We start from the raw sequence: 27,253 nt of genomic DNA, 5'->3' as shown, positions 1-27,253 counted from the left end.
CGCCCGGGCGCCAATTGGCTTGTGACCCACTTAGCACCCTCTTAAGGCGCTCACGGGCAGCCACTGAATTTCTCCCCCCTAATCTGTTTGTCCCTATGCCAATTGGCGCGTAGCTCAGGTAACAATCCAGAGATTATTACCTTTGATGTTCTGCTTTTTAATTTGGACCCCAACTCCTCAAACTCTCTCAGCAGAACCACATTCCTAGTTGTACCTATGTCATTGGTTCCTACGTGGACCACGATAACTGGATCCTCCCCCTCCCACTCCAAGTTCTTCTCCAGCCGCGAGGAGATGTCTTTAACCCTGGCACCGGGCAGGCAACACAACCTTCGGAACTCCCGGTTGCGGCTGCAGAGAACAGTATCTATCCCCCCGACTATACTGTCCCCTACCACAACTACATTTCCTTTCACTCCCCCTACTTGAATGGCCACCTGCACCATGGTGCCATGGTCAGCTTGCTCATCCATCCTGCAGGCTTTTCCCTCACCCACACAGGCAGCAAGAACCTCATACCTGTTGGACAAGGGCAAAGGCTGAGGCTCCTCCAGCACTGCACCTGGGGTCCCCTTACCTGCCTGAGTTGCAGTCGCACCCTCCTGTCCCTGACCACTAACCAGACCTGTACCACTACCTAACCTAAGGGGTGTGACTGCCTCCTGGATCAAAGTGTCCAGGTAACTCTCCCCATCCCTGATGCCCTGCAATGTCTGCACCTCCGACTCCAGCTCAACAACTGTGCGATGAAGTTCCTCAAGATGCAGGCACTTACTGCAAACGTGATTGTCCGGGATCTCAATGCTCTCCACAAACTCCCACATGCTGCAATTGCAGCACACCACCTGCACTGCCCTCCCTATATGACCTTGTTCTATTTAATTAAAGTTAATTAAATTTGTATTTAAGTAACTTAGTTTACAGTTTAGTTTCTTGACTACTTAATTGATCTAGATTAAGTGATGGGTACTGAAATTAAATATCTACCTGTAACACAAAGCACTACAAGTAGTGGAGGCAAAAAGCAGCAACTCTTTCCCCCTCTTCTCCGAATTCCCACTCTTTCCAAATTCCCAAATGAAACACTCTGTTTAACTGCGCTGCGTTTAATCCCGCTCTGTGCAGACCGCTCTGTGCTCTGCAGAACTGTTTACTTTTATATTCTAGGAGCCTCACCCAATTTACAAGGTGTCTCTGTTCCTGCACCCCCTTTAAAATTGTACTATTTTGTTTATATTGCCTCTCCTCATTCATCCTTCCAAATGCATCACTTCACACTTCTCTGCATTAAATTTCATCTGCCACGTGTCTGCCCATTTCACCAGTCTGTCTATGTCCTCCTGAAGTCTGTTACTACCCTCATGGTGATTACTACATTTCCGAGTTTCGTGTCATCATTCTGGGTGGTTCTTTGTTATTAGGTGGCAACCTTGCGAGATCTGGTGCTGGACATGCTGAACAATCAGACAGCTCTTCCCATCGGTAGGAATGATCCACAGGGTGGGGGCTGGGCATTGTTTACTGGGAATGAGTGGCGGGGGATGGGGCAGGTACAGCACGGGTTAGATACAGAGTAAAGCTCCCTCTACACTGTCCCATCAAACACTCCCAGGGCAGGTACAGCACGGGTTAGATACAGAGTAAAGCTCCCTCTACACTGTCCCATCACACACTCCCAGGGCAGGTACAGCACGGGTTAGATACAGAGTAAAGCTCCCTCTACACTGTCCCATCAAACACTCCCAGAGCAGGTACAGCACGGGTTAGATACAGAGTAAAGCTCCCTCTACACTGTCCCATCAAACACTCCCAGAGCAGGTACAGCACGGGTTAGATACAGAGTAAAGCTCCCTCTACACTGTCCCATCAAACACTCCCAGGGCAGGTACAGCACGGGTTAGATACAGAGTAAAGCTCCCTCTACACTGTCCCCATCAAACACTCCCAGGGCAGGTACAGCATGGGTTAGATACAGAGTAAAGCTCCCTCTACACTGTCCCATCAAACACTCCCAGGGCAGGTACAGCACGGGTTAGATACAGAGTAAAGCTCCCTCTACACTGTCCCATCAAACACTCCCAGGGCAGGTACAGCACGGGTTAGATACAGAGTAAAGCTCCCTCTACACTGTGCCATCAAACACTCCCAGGGCAGGTACAGCATGGGTTGGATACAGAGTAAAGCTCCCTCTATACTGTTCCATGTGTATCAAACACTCCTAGGTTTGAGATGTGGTATGTCTAAGAGACAGTTTGTGTTGGGGGGATTAAAGTGTGATGTGAATTTCACTCCTTTAACCTCTGCCAAATGAAATAAAATGTGGAGATAACTGAATCTCTGTGGGAAGTTCAGATCGTGGCCTTTCTTTGATGGCCAGTGAGGTGTGTGGTTAGAGGAGAGTGACGAGTCAGCAGTCCATTGAGCCTGATGTCTCTGACACACACTCATCACTCACTCTGGTTCATTGCCATCGGTTGTTGAATTCCCTGCCCTCTGACTGGGGGAGTTGTGTTTTTGGGTTGTTTGATTCTCCAGATGCTCATGTTTAACTCCTGTAATTTGGTGCTCAGGTTAAGGGCAGTGATGAGCTGGGAAAGCTGTCTGCTATCCTGGAGACCAACGCTTTCGCTTTGATGATGAATGAGCAGGACCTGCGTGAGTATTTTCAATCAAACCCCCCGACAAAATGCAGCAAATGCCTAAGTCCCAGTGATAAATATCTCAAACGCATTATTGCTTCACTCTGAGTCAGTGGGAAATGGGACTGGATCGCACGGAATTATCTCCTGTTTTACACAACCTCACCGTCAAAATAGTGTGTGTGGGGAGGTGGGTCTCTCTCTCTCTCTCTCTCTCTCTCTCCCCCTCTCTCTCTCTTCCCTCTCTCTTCCCCCCCCCCCTCCCCCCCCTCCCTCTTCCCCTCTCTCCCCCCCTCCCTCTTCCCCTCTCTCCCCCCCTCCTCTTCCCCTCTCTCCCCCCCTCCCTCCCTCTCTCTTTCCCCCCCTTCTCTCCTCCCTCCCTCTTCCCCCCCTTCTCTCCTCCCTCCCTCCCTCTCTCTCTTCCTCCCCCTCTCTCTTCCTCCCCCCCCTCTCTTCCCCCCCTTCCCCCCCTCTCTCTTCCCCCCTTCCCCCCCCTCTCTTCCCCCCCCTCTCTTCCCCCCCCTCTCTTCCCCCCCCCTCTCCTTCCCCCCTCACTCTCTTCCCCCCCTCTCTTTCCCCCCTCTCTTCCCCCCCCCCTTCCCCTCCCCCCCTCTTTCCCCCCCCTCCCCCCCCTCTCTTCCCGCTCTCTTCCCCCCCCGCTCTTCTCCCCCCCTCTCTTCCCCCTCCCTATCTTCCCCCTCCCTATCTTCCCCCTCCCTTTTCTCCCCCCTCCCTTTTCTCCCCCCTCTCTTCCCCCCCTCCCCTCTCTTCCCCCCCTCCCCTCTCTTCCCCCCCCCTCTCTTCCCCCCCCCTCTCTTCCCCCCCCCTCTCTTCTCCCCCCCCTCTTCTTTCCCCCCCCCTCTCTCTCCTCTCCCCCTTCTTCTCCTCTTCCCCCCCCCCTCCCTCCCTCCCTCTCTTCCCCCGCTCCCTCTCTCTTCCCCCGCTCCCTCTCTTTCCCCCCCCCCCTCTCCTCCCCCTTCCCCCCCCCCCCCCTCCCTCCCCCTCATAGAGTCATAGAGTTTTACAGCACAGAAAGAGGCCCTTCGGCCCATCGTGTCTGCGCCGCCCATCCATCCCTGTCCAGTTTAATCCCATTTTCCAGCATTTGGTCCATAGCCTTGTATGCAATGGCATTTCAAGTGCTCATCCAAATGCTTCTTGAATGTTGTGAGGGTTCCTGCCTCTGCCACCCTTTCAGGCAGTGAGTTCCATACTCCAACCACCCTCTGGGTGAAAAAGTTCCTCCTCAAATCCCCTCTAAATCTCCTGCCCCTTACCCTGAATCTATGCCCCCTTGTTATTGACCCCCCTACTAAGGGGAAAAGTTCCTCTTAATCTACCCTATCTATGCCCCTCATCATTTTGTACACCTCAATCAGGTCCCCCCTCAGCCGCCTTTGCTCCAAGGAAAACAACCCCAGCCTGTTTAGTCTTTCTTCATAGCTGAGGCGCTCCATCCCAGGTAACATCCTGGTGAATCTTCTCTGCACCCTCTCCAAAGCAATCACATCCTTCCTATAGTGAGGCGACCAGAACTGCACACAGTACTCCAGCTGTGGCCTCGCCAGCGTTTTGTACAGCTCCATCATAACCTCCCTGCTCTTATATTCTATGCCTCGGCTAATGAAGGCAAGTATCCCATATGCCTTTTTAACCACCTTATCTACCTGTTCCGCTGCCTTCAGGGATCTATGTACATGTACACCAAGGTCCCTCTGACCCTCTGTACTTCCTAGGGTCCTACCACTCATTGTGTATTCCCTTGCCTTATTTGTCCGTCCAAAATGCATCACCTCGCACTTTTCAGGGTTAAATTCCATTTGCCACTTTTCCGCCCATCTGACCAACCCGTTTATATCGTCCTGTAGCCTGAGGCTTTCCTCCTCGCAATTTACCACCCCACCAATTTTCGTGTCATCTGCGAACTTACTGATCATACCTTTTACATTCTCATCCAAATCATTTATGTAGATCACAAACAACAAGGGACCCAGCACCGATCCCTGAGGTACCCCACTGGACACAGGCTTCCAGTCACAAAAACAACCTTCGACCATCACCCTCTGCCTCCTGCCACTCGGCCAGTTTAGGATCCAACGCGCCAAGGCACCCTGGATCCCATGGGCTCTTACCTTCTTGACCAGTCTCCTATGCGGGACTTTGTCAAAAGCTTTACTGAAGTCCATGTAAACCACATCCACAGCATTTCCCTCATCCACCCCCCTAGTCACCCCCTCGAAAAATTCAATCAGATTTGTCAGACATGATTTACCCTTGACAAAGCTATGCTGACTATCCCCGATTAATCCTTGCCTCTCCAAGTGGAGACTAATTTTGTCCCTCAGAATTTTTTCCAATAATTTCCCTACCACAGATGTTAGGCTCACTGGCCTGTAATTCCCTGGTTTATCCCTGCTACCCTTCTTGTATAATGGTACTACATTAGCTGTTCTCCAGTCCTCTGGTACATCCCCTGTGGCCAGAGAGGTTCTGAAAATTTGTGTCAGAGCCCCTGCAATCTCCTCCTTTGCCTCCCACAGCAGCCTGGGATACATCTCGTCCGGGCCTGGGGATTTATCCACTTTTTGACCTGCTAAAACCGCTAGCACCTCCTCCCTCTCGATGCTAATATGTTCAAGTATGTCACAGTCCCCTTGCCCGATTTCTATGTCTGCATCGTCTCTCCATAGTGAACACAGATGCAAAAAATTCATTTAAAATCCCGCCTACATCATCTGGCTCTACACACAGATTGCCACCTTGGTCCCTAATGGGCCCTACCCTTTCCCTGGTTATCCTCTTGCCCCTAATATACTTATAAAACATCTTAGGATTTTCCTTTATTTTGCTCGCCAGTGTTATTTCATGGCCCCTCCTCTCCCTCCTAATTTCTTTTTTAAGTATGCCCCTGCACTTTTTATACTCCTCCAGGGCTTTTTCCATCTTTAGTCTTTTGTAACTGTCAAAAGCCCCCCTTTTATTTCTAATGCATTTTTGTATATCCCTTGTCATCCAAGGTTCCCTTTGCTTGTTGGTCCCCCCCCTTGACCTTTACAGGAACATGTTGGCGTTGTATTCTCTCTATTTCCCTTCTGAAAGTCTCCCACTGTTTTGATGTGGATTTTCCTATAAGTAGCTGCTCCCAGTCCACTTTGGCCAGATCCTGCCTTATCATATTAAAATCGGCCTTCCCCCAATTTAGAACCCTTATTTCCGGGCCGTCTTTGTCTTTTTCCATGACCACCTTAAATCTCACCGAATTATGGTCACTGTCGCCAAAATGCTCTCCTACTGACACTTCCACCACTTGCCCGGCTACATTCCCCAGAATTAGGTCCAGTATCGCCCCCTCTCTTGTAGGACTTTCTACATGTTGGCTCAAAAAGCTCTCCTGGATGCACTTTAAGAATTCTGCACCCTCCTAAACCTTTCACACTCTGACTATCCCAATTAATATTGGGGAAGTTGAAATCCCCCACTATTATTACCCTATTATTTTCACACTTTTCTGAGATTTGCCTACATATCTGTTCCTCTATCTCCCCCTGACTGTTTGGGGGCCTATAGTACACTCCCAGCAAAGTGCCTGCCCCCTTTTTGTTTTTAAGTTCTACCCATATGGCCTCATTAGAGGAACCCGCTAATATATCATCCCTCCTTACAGCAGTAATTGACTCCTTAATTAATATTGCAACACCCCCTCCCCTTTTACACCCCCCTCTGTCTCGCCTGAAGATTCTATACCCCGGAATATTGAGCTGCCAGTCCTGACCCTCCCTCAACCATGTCTCCGTGATAGCAACAATATCGTACTCCCATGTGTTCAACAACAACTTCAGTTCATCCACCTTATTTGCAAGACTCCTTGCATTAAAATAAATGCCTTCCAGCCCTGCCATATTCCCTTTTGTTTTTTCCTCTGTATTTGGCTGTAAATCACCCCCTGCTATAGCTCCACTCTGTACCCCATCCCCCTGCCAAGTTAGTTTAAACCCCCCCCCCCCAGCAGTGCTAGCAAACCTCCCCGCAAGGATATTGGTTCCCCTCTGGTTCAGGTGTAAACCGTCCGACTTGTACAAGTCCCACCTTTCCCAGAAGCAGACCCAGTGATCCAGGAAACTAAAGCCCTCCCCCCTGCACCATCCCTTTAGCCACGCATTCATCTGTTCTATCTTCCCATTCCTATACTCACTAGCACGTGGCACCGGGAGTAATCCAGAGATTACAACCTTTGAGGTCCTGCTCTTTAATCCTTCACCTAGCTCCCTAAATTCTTGCTGCAGGACCTCATCCCTCTTTTTACCTATGTCGTTGGTACCAATGTGGACCACGACCACTGGCTGTTCACCCTCCCCGTCCGGAATGCCCTGCAGCCGCTCAGTGACATCCTTGACCCTGGCACCAGGGAGGCAACAAACCATCCTGGATTCACGTCTACGGCCACAGAAACGCCTATCTGTTCCCCTTACTATAGAATCCCCTACCACTATTGCTCTCCCACTCTTTTTCCCCCCTTCCTGGGCAGCAGGAGCACCCCCAGTGCCAGGAAGTTGGCTGCTGCTGCCTTCCCCTGGTGAGTCATCCCTCTCCCTCCCCCCCCCCCCCCCCCCCCCGTCTCTCTCTCCCCTCCCCCCTCTCTCTGGTCCCCCCTCCCTCCCCGGGGCGCTCTCTTTCCTCCTATCTGATGGTCTAACCTGCTTTGTTTCCAGCCCTGGCTAATGATGTTTGCCGTAAGAAGCAGTCGGTTATTGGCGTTGTCACGGCGATCGATCTGCTCAATTTCATCACTCGAAAGGAGACCGGTTGCTCGCAGTGAGGGGGCGCCAGCTGCTTGGGGCCGAGTGACGCACGTTGCGTGGAGCAGCAACACTCCCCGTCTCATTTACCCGCTCCAGGGGGCTGGTATTCTGGACCCAGTTAAATTGCTGTGTTTTGGAGGCTAATCGCCGGTCCGTGTTGCGTCTCTCATCGACTCCTGACAACTCTCGGAAGACTCTCTTTTCATTTGAATTCCAGAATGTTCTCTGTTTAAATGTGAGCGTCCGCGTGTTTTTACTAATCGTCGAACTGCATCGAGTGCACGGCGTAGAAACAGGTCATTCGGCCCAACCGGTCCGTGCCGGTGTTTGCTCCACACCAGCCTCCTCTATCTCACCCTATCAGCATATCCTTCGATTCCTTTCTCCCTCATGTACTTACCTAGCTTCCCGTTAAAAGCATTGATGACATTCTGTGAAGCACCTGGTATATCAGCACAATCCTTTCAGTGAATGATGGGGAATTCTGTACAATCAGGCAGAGTGAGACATTAATTAACTGATTTCTATGGGCTTTTAAAATCTGACATTCAAAACTGAAATGTAACAAGCTGTGATTTAATAAAGGAATATTTCAACTTCTCTGCCCTGTGTTTTCTCAATGTCTCTCAGTCCCAATCGGCTATGGAGGGGGCACTGCACTGCACGGGTTGGGGTGGGGGCACTGTACAGATTGCGGCCAGGGGAGCGGGGGTGCACAGCCTGGACTGGGGGTGGAAACTGATACACTGGACACCAGGGACTTGCATTCTATCTCTGGTTAAACACTCCAGGATCTGATTTGCACCATCCATTGGTAAAGGTAGTTTGGAGGAAGAATTCATGGAATGCATTTGAGACAGTTTTCTAGAACAATATGTTGAGCAACCTACTCGGGAACAGACTATTTTAGATCTTGTATTGTGCAATGAGACATGGTTAGTTAATAACCTTGTAGTGAAGGATCCTCTGGGGAAGAGTGATCATAATGATAGGCTCAATATGAAATTCTGAGAGTGATAAGTCTGAAACTAAGGTCTTAAATTTAAACTAAGCCAGTTATGGAGGTATAATGGGTGAGCTCGCTCAGGAAGATTGGGAATTAGATTAAAAGATATGATGGTAGATAAGCAATGGCAAATATTTGAAGACGTAATTTATAATTCTCAATGAATATACATTCCCTTGAAGAATAAAAACACCAGCGGAACAGTGGTACAATTATGGCTAACTAGAGAAGTTAGCATAGTATGAGATTAGGGATGGGCAATAAATGCTGGCCTTGCCAGCGACACCCACATCCCATAAAAACAGATTAAAAGAGGTTTATAATGTTGAAGAGTAATAAGCCTGAAGATTGGGAGCTATTTAACAATCAGCAAAGGATGATTGAAAAATTTATAAAGAGGGAGGAAATAGAATGCGTGAACTAGCAAGAAATATAAAAACAGATTGTAAGAGCTTCTACAAGAATGTAAAAAGGAAGAGAGCAGAATTCCTTAGAGACAGACAGTAGAAATTATAATGGGGAATAAGGAAATGGCAGAGATGTTAAACAAATATTTTATATCTGATTTCATAGACACAAAGGACAAAATGGTGGGGAACCAATGACCTAATGAGTGAGCAACTTAAACTAATAGTAAAGAAAAAATACTGGAGAAATTAATGGGACTAAAAGCCAGCATATCTCCTGGATCTGATGGCCTACATCCTATGGTTTTAAGAGGTGGCTACAGAGAGAGTGGATGTATTGGTTTGGATCTTTCAGAATTCCCTAGATTCAGGAATGGTCTTCATGGATTGGAAGGTAGAAAATGTAACCCTGCTGTTCAAGAAAGGAAGGAGAGAAAACAGGGAACTACAGACCAGTTAGCCTGACGTCAGTAGCAGGGAAATGCTGGCATCGATTAGGGATATGGTCACAGGGCCCGTCGAAAACCAGTGAATGTCCATGTGAGAGAGGAACAACAAACCTATAGGTTGAGGGACATCCATCACAGGCTCAGCACCATCAATCTTCACCAAAGACCACAAACATCAGCTCCTCATCTTCCACCTTTTACACATTCTGATAAAATTAACAGTGTTTCCAGATTTATTTCAAAAGTTAAAGATTTTATTATTTTTATATAATTTTTTGTTGCAAAAGAGACCAGAATAAAATGCGATGTCACAGCTAAAGATGCGAAGTCTTGGTTCGGCCGAGCACAGCGGAAATGTACAAAATCCTCGCGCTGGCTCAGCGAAGCTAATACATGCAAGGAAACTCAACGCTGAATTGTTCCTTTTAATAAATTTTTCAAATCTTTATAGTAAATACAATTGCCTCCATACAAAAATACTATTTTATCCAAAGGAAATTCCCCAACTCGAGCACAATTCATAAAAACACACTTCTGCCACCAGGGATGGTGAGTACCAGTGGGAGCACCGGACAGATTGACTGTCCCAAGGCTAGCGCAGTCTGGGGAGAGAGGGGGCAGAGCGTCGGGGGAGGGAGGGAGGGTGCAGAGAGTCTGGGAGAGGGAGGGAGTGAGTAGCAAGTCGGAGGGAGGGGCAGAGTGTCTTGGGAAGGGAGGGAGAGGGCAGTGTCGGAGGGAGTGGGAAGAGGGGGAGTGGGAAGAGGGGGAGGGAGGGAGTGAGTAGCGAGTCGGAGGGAGGGGCAGAGTGTCTTGGGAAGGGAGGGAGGGCAGAGTGTCAGAGGGAGTGTCGGAGGGAGTGGGAAGAGGGGGAGGGAGTGAGTAGCGAGTCGGAGGGAGGGGCAGAGTGTCTTGGGAAGGGGGGGCTGAGTCTGGGAAGGGAGGGAGGGAGGGAGAGGGCAGTGTCGGAGGGAGTGGGGGAGGGAGGGGTCAGAGCATCTGGAGGAGGGAGGGAGGGGGCAGAGAGTCTGAGGGAGAATGAGAACGGAAGATTCCACAGGCACTGATTGAATATGCAGATTGCATTCATGGACTCCAGGTATTCCAAAGTGGATGCTATGATGGTGAAGGCTAAAAGTTATACTGCCCACTGTACAGTAAGGATCGACCTTTCTGTCTCAGACACTGAGTCAATGTCAGCATTACTAATCCCTGGATTTAACAGATGGAGGCAGATTCTGTGCAGTACCTATAATCGAGTGCAGGCATTTCACAGCATGGAGACACATGCGGAAACTATCCTCAGCGATCGTGCCTGTGCCGGCTCTTTGAAAGAGACATTCAATTAGTCCCACTCCCCTGCTCGTTTCTCATAACCCTGACAATCTCTCCTTTATGCTCAAGGCTACTGATTTAGTGACTGAATAAGTCAGATTCCAGTCTTACTAAAACCAGAAACGGCAGACACTGAGCAGGTGAGCAGCCTCCGTCACGATAGCAGGAGACAATTGACATATAAACCCTTCCTCTGAACTGAAAGATTTTACGGATGAACAGAACAAGGGAAAGGGAGATAAGAAAAAAAATCAAAATCAATCACAGAAAGATGTAGAATGACCTGTAAAGTGCAAGGGTGGGGATCAGGAAAGGGTTAAAGGGCACAAGTGATTGCCAGCATTAGCAATATTTTGCTTTTTGTCCAATTTTTTTACACGGGATTCCAGTGTTTCGCCTAATGTTTTGGGAAGGTTTCCACGATTCTGCATACCAGAAGCCCTGTTATATCCAATGCTTTTCGATTCCTCATACACCCGAAAGTCAGTTCCCAGTCAATGTTCAAATTCAAATTGAAACTACACTGTAAACTAAGTTACCTAATTACAAATTTAATTAAATGAAACAAGGTGGTATAGGGATGGCAGTGCAGGTGGTGTGCCGCAACGGCAGCATGTGGGCGTTGCGGCTGGAGAAGAACTTAAGAGTGGGAGGGGGAGGATCCAGTTGTCGTGGTCCACGTAGGAACCAACGACATAGGTAGAACTAGGAATGAGGTTCTACTGAGGGAGTTTGAGGAGCTAGGATCCAAATTAAAAAGCAGAACCTCAAAGGTAATAATCTCTGGATTGTTACCTGAGCCACACGCAAATTGGCAGAGGGACAAACAGATGAGAGGTTTAAATGTGTGGCTGAAAGAGTGGTGTGGGAGGAAGGGGTTTCGGTTCATGGGCACTGGCACCAGTACTGGGGAAAGAGGGCGCTGTTCCATTAGGACGGGCTCCACTTAAACTGGGCTGGGACCAGTGTCCTGGCGAACCAAATAACTAGGGCAGTAGACAGGGCTTTAAACTAATGAAGGGGGGGGGGGGGGGGGAAGCATTCAGGAAAGAGTAAATTTAAAAGCAGCAAGAGAAATGTCAAGGCTCTAGAGCAGAGTAGAGTTTTGGGTAAAAATAAGCAGAGTGGGTCAGGAAGGGACAGAGAGAGTAACAAAGATAATAGGGCATCAGTGACTAATGTGACATCAGGGAAAAAGAGAAATAATTCAAAGCTAAAGGCACGGTATCTGAATACGTGAAGCATTCGCAACAAAATAGATGAATTAATAGCGGAGATAGAATTTAGCAGGTTTGATCTAATAGCCATTACCGAGACGTGGTTGCAATGTGGCCAAGGTTGGGAACTAAATATTCCAGGATACTTAACTTTTAGAAGAGATAGGCAAAATGGAAAAGGAGGAGGGGAGCCCTGATAATAAAGGATGGGATAAAGGCAGTCGAGAGAAAGGACCGTAGCCTGGAAAATCAAGTAGAATCCGATTGGGTGGAGCTAAGAAAAAGCAAGGGGCAGAAAACATTGGTGTGAGTCGTTTATAGGCCCTCAAACAGTAATTGTAATGTAGGGCAGAGTATAAATCAGGAAATTAGAGGCGCATGTAACAAGGGTAATACAGTTAGACTGGGCAAACCAAATTTGCAGTAATAGTGTGGAGGACCAATTCATGGAATGCATGCAAGATATTTTCTAGATCAGAATGTTGAGGAACCAACTAGGGAACAGGCTATTTTAGATGTAGTATTGTGCAATGAGAAAGGGTTAATTAATAACCTTGTAGTAAAGGGGCCTTTAGGGAAGAGTGACCATAATATGATAGCATTTTATATTGAGTTTGAAAGTGATTTAGTTAAATCCAAAACTAGGGTCTTAAATCTAAACAAAGTAAACTACATAGGTATGAGGGGCAAGGAGGCTAAGGTAGATTGGGAAACTACATTAAAAGGTATGATGGTAGACAAGCAATGGCTAGCATGTAAAGAATTAATACATAATTTACAACAAATATACATGCCTTTAAAGGTCAAAAATCCCACATGAAAAATGGTCCAACCATGGCTAACAAGAGAAGTTAAAGATAGTACTAGATCAAAGGAAGAGGCTTATAAAGTTGCCAAAAAGAGTAGTAAGCCCGAGGATTGGAAGGATTTAAGAATTCAGCAAAGGAGGTCCAATAAATTGATAAAGGGAAAATAGATATGAGAGTAAACTAGAAAGAGACATATAAACAGACTGTGAAAGCTTCTGTAGGTATGTAAAAGGGAAAAGATTAGTGAAAGTAAATGTGGGTCCCTTACAGGCTGAGACAGGAGAAATTATAATGGGGAATAAGCGAAATTAAACAAATACTGTGTGTCTGTCTTCACAGAAGAAGACGCAAAAAACTTCCCGGAAATAGTGGAGGAACTGAAAGAAATTGGTATTCGTAAAAAAAATTGTACTGGAGAAATTAATGGGACTGAAAGCCAATAAATCCCCTGGACCTGATGGCCTACATTCTAGGGCTTTGAAAGAGGTGGCTATAGAGATAGTGGATGCATTGGTTGTCATTTTCCAAAATTCCAGATTCTAGAACGGTTCCCGCAGATTGGAAGGTAGCAAATGTAACCTCACTATTTAAGAAAGGAGGGAGAGAGAAAACGGGGAACTACAGACCAGTTAGTCTGACATCAGTCGTAGGGAAAATGCTAGAATCTATTATTAAGGACGTGGTAACAGGGCACTTAAAAAATAATAGGATTGGGCAGAGTCAACACAGATTTATGAAAGGGAAATCTGTTAAGAGTTTTTTGAGGTTGTAACGAGCATAATAGATAAGGGGGAACCAGTGGATGTGGTATATTTGGATTTTCAGAAGGCATTCAATAAGGTGCCACACAAGAGGATATTAAACAAAATTAGGGCTCATGGGATTGGGGGGTAATATACTAGCATGGATTGAGGATTTGTTACATAGGATTACATAGGATATACAGCACAGAAACAGGCCATTCGGCCCAACCAGTCCATGCCGGCTTTTATGCTCCACACAAGCCTCCTCCCGTCAAGGGTTGGAGTTGAGGCCAAGATCAGATCAGCCATGATCTTATTGAATGGCGGAGCAGGCTCGAGGGGCCGAATGGTCTACTCCTGCTCCTATTTCATATGTTCTTATGTTCCTCATCTAAATCTATCAGCATAACCCTCTATTCCCTTTTCCCTTAAATGCATCTATACTATTGGCTTCAACCACTCCCTGTGGTAGCGAGTTCCACATTCTCACCACTCTTTAGGTAAAGAAGTTTCTTCTGAATTTCCTGTTGGATTTCTTGGTGACTATCTTATATTGATGTCCTCTAGTTATGCTCTTCCCCAGAAGTGGGATCATTCTCTCTGTATCCACTCAATCAAAATTTGACAGACAGAAAACAGAGAGTAGGAAAAAACGGATCATTTTCGGGTTGGCAGGCTGTAACTAGTGGGGTACCGCAAGGATCAGTGCTTGGGCCTCAGCTATTCACAATCTACATCAATGATTTGGATGAGGGGACCAAATGTAATATATCCAAGTTTGCTGATGATACAAAGCTGGGTGGGAATGTAAGTTGTGAGGAGGATGCAAGGAGGCTTCAAGGGGATAAAGACAGGCTCAGTGAGTGGGTAAGAACATGGCAAATGGAATATAATGTGGAGAAATGTGAAGTTATCCACTTTGGTAGGAAAAATAGAAAAGCAGAGTATTTCTTAAATGGTGAGAGATTGGGAAATGTTGGTGTTCAGAGGGACCTGGGTGTCCTTGTACACGAATCACTGAAAGTTAACATGCAGGTACAGCAAGCAATGAAGAAAGCAAATGGTATGTTGGCCTTTATTACAAGAGGATTTGAGTATAAGAGTAAAGACGTCTTACTGCAATTATATAGGGCCCTGGTGAGACCACACCTGGAGTATTGTGTACAGTTTTGGTCTCCTTACCTAAGGAAGGATATACTTGCCATAGAGGGAGTGCAACGAAGGTTCACCAGACTGGTGCCTGGGATGGGGAGATTGTCCTATGAGGATAGATTGAGTAGACTAGGCCTATATTCTCTAGAGTTTAGAAGAATGAGAGGTGATCTCATTGAAACATACAAAATTCTTAGAGGGCTTGACAGGGTAGATGCAGGGAGGATGTTTCCCCTGGCTGGGGAGTCTAGAACCAGGGGTCACAGTCTCAGAATAAGGGGTCGGCCATTTAGGACTGAGATGAGGAGAAATTTCTTCACTCAGAGGGTGGTGAATTTTTGGAATTCTCTACCCCAGAGGGCTGTGGAGGCTCAGTCGGTGAGTATATTCAAGACAGAGATCGATAGATTTTTGAATATTAAGGGAATCAAGGGATATGGTGATAGTTCAGGAAAGTGGAGATGAGGTAGAAGATCAGCCATGATCTTGTTGAATGCCGGAGCAGGCTCGAAGGGCCAAATGGCCTATTCCAGCTCCTATTTCTTATGTTCTTATGTGCCCTCTACATGTCTGGCCAGTAAACCCTGGGTGACACGAGACAATGATCTAACTTATTCTTGCGAACTGCAACATCTGATGCAAGTGGAAAAACCCCAAGCAAAAAATGCTGATTAAATACACAGTGTGTCGGCGCAGGCTGCTGGTGGCAGCCTCTCTGCCAGATGTTCAACATAACTATGACCATATTAAGAGCAGAGCAGAGGGCACAAGTCAGACAAACACTTTGCAATACTCCAGTTTCTGCACAGATTGCAACACTTTCTGTCGATAACATTGACCCAAGGGCAGGAAAGTAAAACAAATCAGACAGAAAGTTTGAGAACTTCCTGCAATATTTAAACTTGTTATTGCGTGTAGGAGTACTCACACATCAGAGCCATGCCTGTAACAATGTCAGAATCTCTACCGCACTCCACACTAAATAGAAAAGAAAAAAGAGCTTGCACCGCTGCACAAAAAATAACAAGACATGTACTTCTGTCTCGTGGGGAGCACTATAACCAGGTGTCTATTAGTGAGTCTTTACACAGTTTTGTCAGGCTGGGCTCCAATTACCCTGTTTATAGGCAGCAGGTAAGGATGAGCAGCTATCTGTAATGAGACTGGAAGGAGTCGGAAACCCCTTCTATTACTGACAGCAGTTGCCTGGGTGCAGTCATTTGAATTGACAGGGCCTCCATCTGATCTCCATCCTTTGTTAGGCTTCTTTCCCCTTAGTGCCAGGCTGAGGCCATTGACAACACTGGGTTTTCCTTCCTCCCTCATTCTCTGCTTCACTCCTATCTTTTGCTGGGAGTCTCAGTCCAGCCCCCAGTAGTGAGGCTTGACAGTGAGTGTACACAGACTATTAGACTCCAGAGTCAAGCCAGATGCTGTTGTCACCACATGTACGCACACAGACAGATGCAATTGATGCACAGGCCCAGCTCTGCCCTGGCCCCAGGCACACACACTTTCCAGTACAAGGCAATGCAGCAAGAATGAGTTTGGCCATTCACTAGCCTAAGAGCAGAGAGACCAATTGCTCACTGAGGCCTGGTGGCCTCCTTGAGTGAGTTCTAGGCTTGTCTTACCTTCAGCAAATATAAATAACAACAACTTCACACAGTGTAACAAAATGGTCAAAGGCAATAAATACACTATTAACTCCACAGTTGTAGGGAGACCTACAGCTCACAGAATATGCCCCCCCCACCCCTTCCCTGCAACTTATTCAGATGGCAGCAAGAACCAAGCTCAGGCCCTTTGTGGAACAGGCTGCAGACCATGTCCCTGGCTATGGGTCTATTTACTACAGTAAGGACTGTTCTTCAGTGTTCACTCTAATAACCTCTTACAAACTTGCCCCCATTTTCCTTCCTGCAATAATTGTAATAAAAAGCAGCTACAAATGCCTCAAGGATGAAAACTGTGTTTATGAAAAAAAAGTTTAAAACGTACTTATTTAAATCTTTCCTACAAATCGAGAGCCAGCTGCTCGATAGGTGCGATCGATCAGGAGGTCCGGGGGGCGGGGGACTTTCCCCAGCAGCACTCAGCGTTGTGCCCAGAGACCAGCACGTGTTAACACTTGTATGTGAGATGCAGAGAGCTGGTTAGTGCAACCTGCAGTGCATTACAGAGAGCGGGAAGGGGACACTGCGGTTTTAATAGCTTTGATTAACATTACATCAGAACACTGGCAATCTGTTCCAGCTGTGTACTGGACTAATGAGTTCATCTTTCACCCCCACCTTGTGCTGCCAATGCTCAGCAAGGGTTAAAAGTCACCTTGCCCAGTGCCCGATTATTAAAATATACTCCTGTCTAACCATGTGACACTGTTCCAGTCTGAAAGCCGCTCCCTCCGCTGTCAGGAATCAGCCACAGATTAATTCACCACCAGCTTTCCTCTGCTTAGTGAATGGAAAAATCACCAACCGCCCAGGACACTGCACACAGCCCGAATCCACACCTTCCTGCTCACATTAAGTAGCAGTCTGAAAACAGCACCTTAAAACTCATCAATACGTAGATCCTTAACGCTACTTTCTTTCTTTTCATATCCTGTAAAGAAACGAGCAGTGAATCACAGGGGAAGAAGAGGCAGCAGAACAAACACCCGCTCTACCGATTCCACACTGCCAATTCCAAATCGGAGTTACCGGCTGGAGAAGAACGATCCATCAGAGCAAAACGTTTAAAGCTCATTGAAACACAAGCTTGCAAATTACCAAATAATTCTTGGAGTCACTAACATGACACAAAGACCATTTAATTTAGAGCCAAACTGAATCAAAGCTCCAACAACCCCTCTCTCCCCCCCCTCACCACCTCCGCCAGGTCAGTGCAACCAGTTAGACTTACAAAGCCCAGCTCTCCCCTCCTCACAGGAAGCTTCTGCTGAATACACTAACAGTATCGCAGCCTCCTTCACTCACCTCAAGCCAGGCTACATAATTGTCCCTATTTTATTTATGGATTTACCAAGGGGCCCTAAACAGTCAGCTTCCACTGTGTGGGTAAGTAGTCAGAGTCCTGATCAAACATGTACACATAAATATAAAGTATGGCAGTAACAGGCACTGTGCTAATTCATTTAGAAAGATGGGGGAACATTATTCCATCAAATGTGGGCAAGCAGGCAGTGAGAGGACATTACTGAAAACTGGCTCCAGCTTTGAAAAAGTGAGTATTTCCCAACAAGTGATGGATTTTGTTAGCAAAGTTTAAACACACAACTAAAGAGATTGGACATATATCCTGAGGATGGAATTCTTCCCCTCACCTTCCCATCATAGAGCCCTCGGGTGAGCAAGGCTGAGCGGCTGCCCGTAACCTGGTAATGAGCATAGAGTCATAACACAGGTACACAAGGCCGTCTCTCATCCACTGCTTAACTAGCTGCACAAAATGGCACAATAGAAATCTAAACTAGTGGATAATACATTCTCCCTGCCTCTCACCATGTGCCAAAAGTTGCAAGGGGTTATGCCTCCCGACCTCTCAGCCTCTGAAGGGTGCACTTGGTGCGTTTTTATTCCACTTCAGTCTATCTGTGTTTTCCTGCGACAACAAATATTTACAGTTCATTTGTTGGCTCCTGTCCACCTCTCCAGAAAGACACGTCTTTTAAAATTTGGAAACAGTTCCTGTGCTTTTTTATTTTTGTAGCAGGTGTTTTCTAGCATTGCTCTGGTTGCTGATACGCTGGAGGCGCTTTGATATTGGTAATGTGCCAGAGTCTCTCCCAGAAGAGGAGAGCCACTGCTGGATACAGACACCTGGCCCGTTACAGAGCACTGGACACACGCCTGGCCCGTTAGAGCACCGGACACACACACCTGGCCCATTACAGAGCAACGGACACACACCTGGCCCGTTAGAGCACTGGACACACACCTGGCCCGTTAGAGCACTGGACACACACACCTGGCCCATTACAGAGCACCGGACACACACACCTGGCCCGTTACAGAGCAACGGACACACACCTGGCCCGTTAGAGCACTGGACACACACCTGGCCCGTTACAGAGCACTGGACACACACACCTGGCCCGTTACAGAGCACTGGACACACACCTGGCCCATTACAGAGCACTGGACACACACCTGGCCCGTTACAGAGCACTGGACACACACACCTGGCCCGTTACAGAGCACTGGACGCACACACCTGACCCGTTACAGAGCACCGGACACACACACCTGGCCCGTTACAGAGCAACGGACACACACCTGGCCCGTTAGAGCACTGGACACACACCTGGCCCGTTACAGAGCACTGGACACACACACCTGGCCCGTTACAGAGCACTGGACACACACCTGGCCCGTTACAGAGCACTGGACACACACCTGGCCCGTTACAGAGCACTGGACACACACACCTGGCCCGTTACAGAGCACCGGACACACACCTGGCCCGTTACAGAGCACCGGACACACACACCTGGCCCGTTACAGAGCACCGGACACACACACCTGGCCCGTTACAGAGCACCGGACACACACACCTGGCCCGTTACAGAGCACCGGACACACACACCTGGCCCGTTACAGAGCACCGGACACACACACCTGGCCCGTTACAGAGCACCGGACACACACACCTGGCCCGTTACAGAGCACCGGACACACACACCTGGCCCGTTACAGAGCACCGGACACACACACCTGGCCCGTTACAGAGCACCGGACACACACACCTGGCCCGTTACAGAGCACTGGACACACACACCTGGCCCGTTACAGAGCACCGGACACACACACCTGGCCCGTTACAGAGCACCGGACACACACACCTGGCCCGTTACAGAGCACTGGACACACACACCTGGCCCATTACAGAGCACCGGACACACACACCTGGCCCGTTACAGAGCACTGGACACACACACCTGGCCCATTACAGAGCACTGGACACACACACCTGGCCCATTACAGAGCACTGGACACACACACCTGGCCCGTTACAGAGCACTGGACACACACACCTGGCCCATTACAGAGCACCGGACACACACACCTGGCCCGTTACAGAGCACTGGCCCGTTACAGAGCACCGGACACACACACCTGGCCCGTTACAGAGCACCGGACACACACACCTGGCCCGTTACAGAGCACCGGACACACACCTGGCCCGTTACAGAGCACTGGACACACACACCTGGCCCGTTACAGAGCACCGGACACACACACCTGGCCCGTTACAGAGCACCGGACACACACACCTGGCCCGTTACAGAGCACCGGACACACACACCTGGCCCGTTACAGAGCACCGGACACACACACCTGGCCCATTACAGAGCACCGGACACACACACCTGGCCCGTTACAGAGCACTGGACACACACACCTGGCCCATTACAGAGCACCGGACACACACACCTGGCCCGTTACAGAGCACTGGACACACACACCTGGCCCGTTACAGAGCACTGGACACACACACCTGGCCCATTACAGAGCACTGGACACACACACCTGGCCCGTTACAGAGCACTGGACACACACACCTGGCCCATTACAGAGCACTGGACACACACACCTGGCCCATTACAGAGCACCGGACACACACACCTGGCCCGTTACAGAGCACTGGCCCGTTACAGAGCACCGGACACACACACCTGGCCCGTTACAGAGCACCGGACACACACACCTGGCCCGTTACAGAGCACCGGACACACACCTGGCCCGTTACAGAGCACTGGACACACACACCTGGCCCATTACAGAGCACTGGACACACACACCTGGCCCGTTACAGAGCACTGGACACACACACCTGGCCCATTACAGAGCACCGGACACACACACCTGGCCCGTTACAGAGCACCGGACACACACCTGGCCCGTTACAGAGCACTGGACACACACACCTGGCCCGTTACAGAGCACCGGACACACACACCTGGCCCGTTACAGAGCACTGGACACACACACCTGGCCCGTTACAGAGCACTGGACACACACACCTGGCCCGTTACAGAGCACCGGACACACACACCTGGCCCGTTACAGAGCACTGGACACACACACCTGGCCCGTTACAGAGCACTGGACACACACACCTGGCCCGTTACAGAGCACTGGACACACACACCTGGCCCGTTACAGAGCACTGGACAAACACACCTGGCCCGTTACAGAGCACTGGACACAGTAGGCTGCTTATACCATTGTAACAAGAATATAATTTAAATCTAACCTGGTGCTGCTCTTCAGTTTAATAAATGAGAAACAATAATGATTATAGCTCGGTGGATAAATGTACTGGTGTGGTACTGAACTGGGATATTCACACCATCAATCCCAATCCACGCGGTTAGCGGACTGTGACAGGACAGAAGTGAGGGTGCCTGACCTGGCCTCAGGGCCCTAACTTCATCTATCCAGGCTCATTTAAAGAGTGGCCAGGGGCATGAGGTCATGGAGTAAGGCAAAGCTGTCAGGGTGGGAGGGAGTGAAAAAAGTTACCCAAAGAACAAGGAACTGATTACCATCCCAATTCACCATGACAGTATGGCACTTATTGTTAGGATGTTTGAAGTATACAAAGCTTACATTATTTGTATTAATGACAGACGGGATCTCAGAGTACAGAGCTGGTCACATAGGAGCACTGAAACTGGAGGGAGCAGAATAGAATGAACATGTCCTAACAGAGGTGCTGCTCTCTCACACTGGCCTTGCTGTCGATGATGCACAGTGCACGTGCCACAGATGGTACTCCTGGAGACAGCACACTTGCAAATACTCCTGTGTGCGCAGTGCCTGTGTTCAGACAGTACAGGCATGTGGTATACCTGCTTCATGTACAGTACTCCCACTGGAGTATCTCCAATATAATGAGCCTAACTGACATCATCATCAGTCCTGTCAGCCGCCATCAGCAGGGAGCTGGATCTTGCCTCCCCCTCCACTTTAGCTACGGACATTGTGGAGCTCCAGTTATTTCAGTCCTGGCAGCAAGGAAAGTAAAGAGGGGAGAAGGTCACGGGCATTTACCAAGGACTGCTCAATCCACGCCTGTACTAACCCAGGACACTGGCTTATAGCTTATCATTATCATACAATGTGAACACAGCTTACAGCTGCTCAGCACCAGACTCCGACCTCTCCACCTGGTACTCCCAGCAGGAACGTTCAAATATCCACTCTGCCCACACAAAATGTCTTTGTGCTCACCTGAAGTTAGGGCTCAGCCTGTCCTAAAACCCACGCATTCCATAGTTTAATAAAACTAATCCACGCGCTGGCTGCAAAATGTTTTTGACGATAAAATTCATCAACTAAAAACAAAAAGCAGGATTTGATCCAATAATTTGTTTTTGTCAGTTGGACAGCGAGGCAAAGAGTTTCTGCAAATCACCTTTAAATTATGGCCAGTTATTTCTGAGCGGATAAAACACACCGATCGCACATGAAGTTGAAACACTTCTGCTTCAGTCTGTACATCGATCGGTGAAACGTTACCGTCTGCCCACATTAAAACAGCGAGTTCAATGTGAGAATATTTAAAGCCCCATTCATTCAATACAAGGTGAGTTAGAAAAGTGTGCTCTCCTACCTATGTATAAAATACATCAGAAATAAAATGCACTGCGAGTGCAAAGAATAAAAATGCACGGCCTGTCCTCTATCCATTTCTCACAGGTCCTCTCCGTGTTGGCCTATTGCAGTGAGTCGCTGTTGTCCAAGGCTAGCCCACTAATGTTTGTTGCGGAGAGATCACTGTCATCTTCTTCGACACTGTTGCCAGAATCCTCTCCGCTCTGTCCGGCCATCATGACCTGCTGTACAGCTAATGTTGCTCCATCAGACGACAAAGACTGCAGACTGTCCACATTCACGTTCACCGGACTCGATATTGAGACCATCGCACCTGCAGGGGGACCAAGGAGCATTCATTTCACACATCGCCAACAATTCCAACAGCTAGGCTGAGTTTCAATACAAAACGTTGGGTGCGGGGGGTAAAGACACCCCACACTGGGGGGAGGGGGAGGGGGGTAAAGACACCCCGCACTGGGGGGAGGGGGTTAAAGACACCCCACACTGGGGGTACATACAGAACACACTGGGGGTACGGGGGTATATACATCCCACACTGGGGGTACGGGGGTATATACAGCACGGTACGGGGGTATATACAGCACACACTGGGGGTACGGGGGTATATACAGCACACACTGGGGTTACGGGGGTATATACAGCACACACTGGGGGTACGGGGGTATATACAGCACACACTGGGGGTACGGGGGTATACACAGCACACACTGGGGGTACGGGGGTATACACAGCACACACTGGGGGTACAGGGGTATATACAGCACACAACTGGGGGTACAGGGGTATATACATCCCACACTGGGGGTACGGGGGTATATACATCAAACACTGGGGGTACGGGGGTATATAGAGCACACACTGGGGGTACGGGGGTATATACAGCCCACACTGGGGGTACGGGGGTATATACAGCACACACTGGGGGTACGGGGGTATACACAGCACTCACTGGGGGTACGGGGGTTTATACAGCACACACTGGGGGTACAGGGGTATATACATCCCACACTGGGGGTACGGGGGTATATACATCAAACACTGGGGGTACGGGGGTATATAGAGCACACACTGGGGGTACGGGGGTATATACAGCCCACACTGGGGGTACGGGGGTATATACAGCACACACTGGGGGTACGGGGGTATATACAGCCCACACTGAGGGTACGGGGGCATATACAGCCCACACTGAGGGTACGGGGGTATATACAGCCCACACTGGGGGTACGGAGGCATATATAGCCCACACTGGGGGTACGGGGGGTATATACAGCACACACTGGGGGTACAGGGGTATATACAGCACACACTGGGGGTACGGGGAGTATATACATCCCACACTGGGGGTACGGGGGTATATACAGCCCACACTGGGGGTACGGGGGTATATACAGCACACACTGGGGGTATGGGGGTATATACAGCACACATTGGGGGTATGGGAGTATATACAGCACACACTGGGGGTACAGGGAGTATATACAGCACACACTGGGGGTACGGGGGTATATACAGCACACACTGGGGGTACGGGGAGTATATACAGCCCACACTGGGGGTACAGGGGTATATACAACACACACTGTGGTTACGGGGGTATATACAGCCCACACTGGGGGTATGGGGGTATATACAGCCCACACTGGGGGTACGGGGGTATATACAGCCCACACTGGGGGTACGGGGGTATATACAGCACCCACTGGGGGTGCGGGGGTATACACAGCACACACTGGGGGTACAGGGAGTATATACAGCACACACTGGGGGTACGGGGGTATATACAGCACACACTGGGGGTACGGGGAGTATATACAGCACACACTGGGGGTATGGGGGTATATACAGCCCACACTGGGGGTACGGGGGTATATACAGCCCACACTGTGGTTACGGGGGTATATACAGCACCCACTGGGGGTGCGGGGGTATACACAGCACACACTGGGGGTACTGGGGTATATACAGCCCACACTGGGGGTAAATAATGAACCAGGGTTCATCCTGCTGACCCATGTCAGTCCCCTCCTGCTGAGGGGGCTGATTACCGGGCAGGAGAGGGGGCCGGTGTTCCTGAAAGCAGCGAGCGTCAGTGCATTCAGGAGAGCAGGGGGAACATTCAAACTCCTCGGAACAGGCAATGGCAAGTATAAATTTCATTCATGACCATCTGAGAAGGTGCTTGCAGCATCTGGACACAGTGACTGAAATATCAGAGCACGCTGGGGGTCAGACTACTAAGGAGGGGTGCGAGGGGTGACTACTCTGAAACCAATACGGCAGTGAGTGATCACTTGTACTGTTAATCTCCAGCACATTATTGACTTGTGCTTTCCATTCCCGAGAAGCCTGCTGTCGCTCTATCACCTGTTAATGACTTACTGTCTGACACTGTAATACTGGTTACATGTTGCTGAGCCACTCCTGCAGCAATGGAATCCGGCCAGAATCGCTGCACCGGGCGGCTTTGTGTCTTGATCTTTTTGGCCTTGGGTGGAGTGTCTGGATTACTGGCATCGAGCATGGGCTGTAAAATCCGCCGTCGAGCATTGATGAACCTGTGGCCAAATATGGGGCAGCTCAGCATGACGTTACAGACAGGACAGTGTCAAACTGGGGCAACATGCCTGCCGGCAGGACCACCCCAGACTCTGCTTCATTGCCTTCCTGAACAATGACAAAGTGATGCTGGTCACCTGCAGTCACAATTACTGCATTGCTCTCCTGGCCGCCCTCCCATTCTCTACCCTCCATAAACTTCAGCTCGTCGCAGCCCATATTCCACCCTGCACCAAGCTCCACATCCTGCCCTTTAAATTTCTCCATTCCCTGGTTACTCCCTTTCTCTGTACCCTCCCCAACACCCCCCCGCCCTCCCTCTGGTCCCAAACCCCCCCCCCCCCGGAACCACCCCCAGCCCCTCCCTCTCACACAGCCCCAACCCCACTCTCCCTCTGCCCCCGTCTCCCGGTCACCCCCCCCCATCCCAACACCACCACCCCCCAGCCCCTCCCTCTCACACAGCCCCAACCCCACTCTCCCTCTCCCCCGGTCACCCCCCACCCCCCGCGGTCCCAACCCCCCCCAGCCCCTCCCTCTCACACAGCCCCAACCCCACTCTCCCTCTGCCCCCGTCTCCCGGTCACTCCCCCCATCCCAACACCACCACCCCCCAGCCCCTCCCTCTCACACAGCCCCAACCCCACTCTCCCTCTGCCCCCGTCCCCCCAACCCCCCCCAGCCCCTCCCTCTCACACAGCCCCAACCCCACTCTCCCTCTGCCCCCGATCCAAGCAGGCGGAATACCAGCCAGTCGCTCACCTTTATACCTGGCCTGGTGGGTGGAGCCAAGGCGGAGTCGGCAGTGGTCATCCCAGGTATAGCAGTGTGGCAAGAGGCGACCTCGTACCGTGATACAATAGTGGTCAGTGATACAGTTATAACGAACAGTGGTGAACAGTGCTAACGATAGTGAACGTGGTTTACCACATCCCCCCAACCCCCCGTGGTCCCAACCCCCCCCAGCCCCTCCCTCTCACACAGCCCCAACCCCACTCTCCCTCTGCCCCCGTCCCCCCAACCCCCCGTGGTCCCAACCCCCCCCCAGCCCCTCCCTCTCACACAGCCCCAACCCCACTCTCCCTCTGCCCCCGTCCCCCCAACCCCCCGTGGTCCCAACCCCCCCCCAGCCCCTCCCTCTCACACAGCCCCAACCCCACTCTCCCTCTGCCCCCGTCCCCCCAACCCCCCGTGGTCCCAACCCCCCCCCAGCCCTCCCTCTCACACAGCCCCAACCCCACTCTCCCTCTGCCCCCGTCTCCCGGTCACCCCCCCCATCCCAACACCACCACCCCCCAGCCCCTCCCTCTCACACAGCCCCAACCCCACTCTCCCTCTCCCCCGGTCACCCCCCAACCCCCGCGGTCCCAACCCCCCCCCAGCCCCTCCCTCTCACACAGCCCCAACCCCACTCTCCCTCTCCCCCGGTCACCCCCCACCCCCCCAACCCCCCACCCAACCCCCCTACACTGGCCCCCCTCCTCCAATCACCCAGTCCCAGCCCCCTCTCCCTCCGCCACTCCACCTATCCCCTCCTCCCCTCCCCCGGCAATCCACCCCCCTCCCTGCCTCCATCTCCCCCAGCCCCGGCACCAAACCCCCCCTCCCCCATCCACCCATTGCCCCCTCCCCTGGGTCGACTCCCTACTTTCCGGGGGGTGACATCAGTTTCAAGCATGGATTGGTTACTGGATGTAATAGTTTGAAATGAAGAATCAGGAAAAGTGCCGTTTTAATTGAAGCTCAGATACTCTAGACGAGTACGGTCACTCACCAGTTGTTCACCTGTAGGAGCGTGAGGTTAGTTTGACCTGCGATTTGTCTCTTCTCATCTTCTGTAGGGTAAGGATGCTGGGGACGGGAAAGAGTTCAGTTACGGGCAGCACTGCTGCAGGACTCAGGTACAACAAATGTGTTTCAGTGAATGCAGATTTCCACTGAAAACAGGAGTCGATTTTCAATTCAGACGTCTCAAAAGTCTCATTAAAACCAGCTTAAATTCAAAGATAACAATCTTGACCCGGCACCTTAAGCTCTGATGCTCCCTCTTTTCATGGGAACTATTCCTCTGGTGGATGTAATAAATTCAGCACACAATGCTAGGAAATGAATACACAACACCGACTACTACAACAACAACTTGAATTTATATAGCATCTTTAACGTAGTAAAACATCAGCAGCAGACCAGTCCACGGAGCATGGGGCAGCAGCAAAACTGCAGGCACACAATCTGGGGCCTTTGTAAGAGTGTCACTTTAGGAAGGAAGTAATTATTTTTGCCCAAACTCTGCACCAAGTTTTTCTCTGCGACGCACCCGTCCCTGCTTCGTGCCATGAATCATTCCCTCAGTGGGAGGACTGGCGGCCAGTCTGCTCCGAGACTGCTGTAGGTGCTGCTCAAGTTGGTCAGAAGGCCAGGCTTTCCCCCCTCTCTCTTTCCCCTTTCCCACCCCCTCTCTCTCTTCCTTTCCCACCCCCTCTCTCTTTCCCCCCCTCTCTCTCTCTCTCTTT

General features: G+C 50.0%; 2 protein-coding genes across 4 annotated transcripts in view; one reads left to right on the top strand and one right to left on the bottom strand.

Moving 5' to 3' along the window:
• cbsa (cystathionine beta-synthase a) overlaps window positions 1-8,038 on the top strand; it is a 48,321-nt gene extending 40,283 nt beyond the window's left edge. For 2 of the 3 annotated variants that reach the window (XM_086007348.1, XM_086007346.1), the window contains 2 exons: window positions 2,571-2,655; window positions 7,349-8,038. In XM_086007348.1, the coding sequence (XP_085863474.1) occupies window positions 2,571-2,655; window positions 7,349-7,455 (192 nt within the window). In that variant the 3' untranslated portion in view covers window positions 7,456-8,038. Of the gene's footprint in view, window positions 1-1,421; window positions 1,483-2,570; window positions 2,656-7,348 lie in introns of those variants that run through there. The other variant, XM_086007347.1, reaches the window with a different exon arrangement.
• Window positions 8,039-20,612: 12,574 nt separating this feature from the next.
• The window catches only part of pknox1.1 (pbx/knotted 1 homeobox 1.1), an 84,371-nt gene continuing 77,730 nt past the window's right edge, over window positions 20,613-27,253 (bottom strand). Inside the window, exons 8-10 of the mRNA XM_086007345.1 lie at window positions 26,515-26,591; window positions 24,564-24,739; window positions 20,613-22,491 (exon numbers count right to left, since the gene is read on the bottom strand). Coding sequence (XP_085863471.1) covers window positions 22,280-22,491; window positions 24,564-24,739; window positions 26,515-26,591 — 465 coding nt within the window. The 3' untranslated portion in view covers window positions 20,613-22,279. The remainder of the gene's footprint in view (window positions 22,492-24,563; window positions 24,740-26,514; window positions 26,592-27,253) is intronic.

Source organism: Somniosus microcephalus, chromosome 14, assembly GCF_052327205.1.
Source record: "Somniosus microcephalus isolate GS21.2 chromosome 14, FLI_Smic_1.0, whole genome shotgun sequence".
Taxonomy (NCBI): Eukaryota; Metazoa; Chordata; class Chondrichthyes; order Squaliformes; family Somniosidae; genus Somniosus; species Somniosus microcephalus.
Note: the sequence above shows the minus strand (reverse complement) of the source record. Positions and strands in the feature narration are given on the sequence as shown.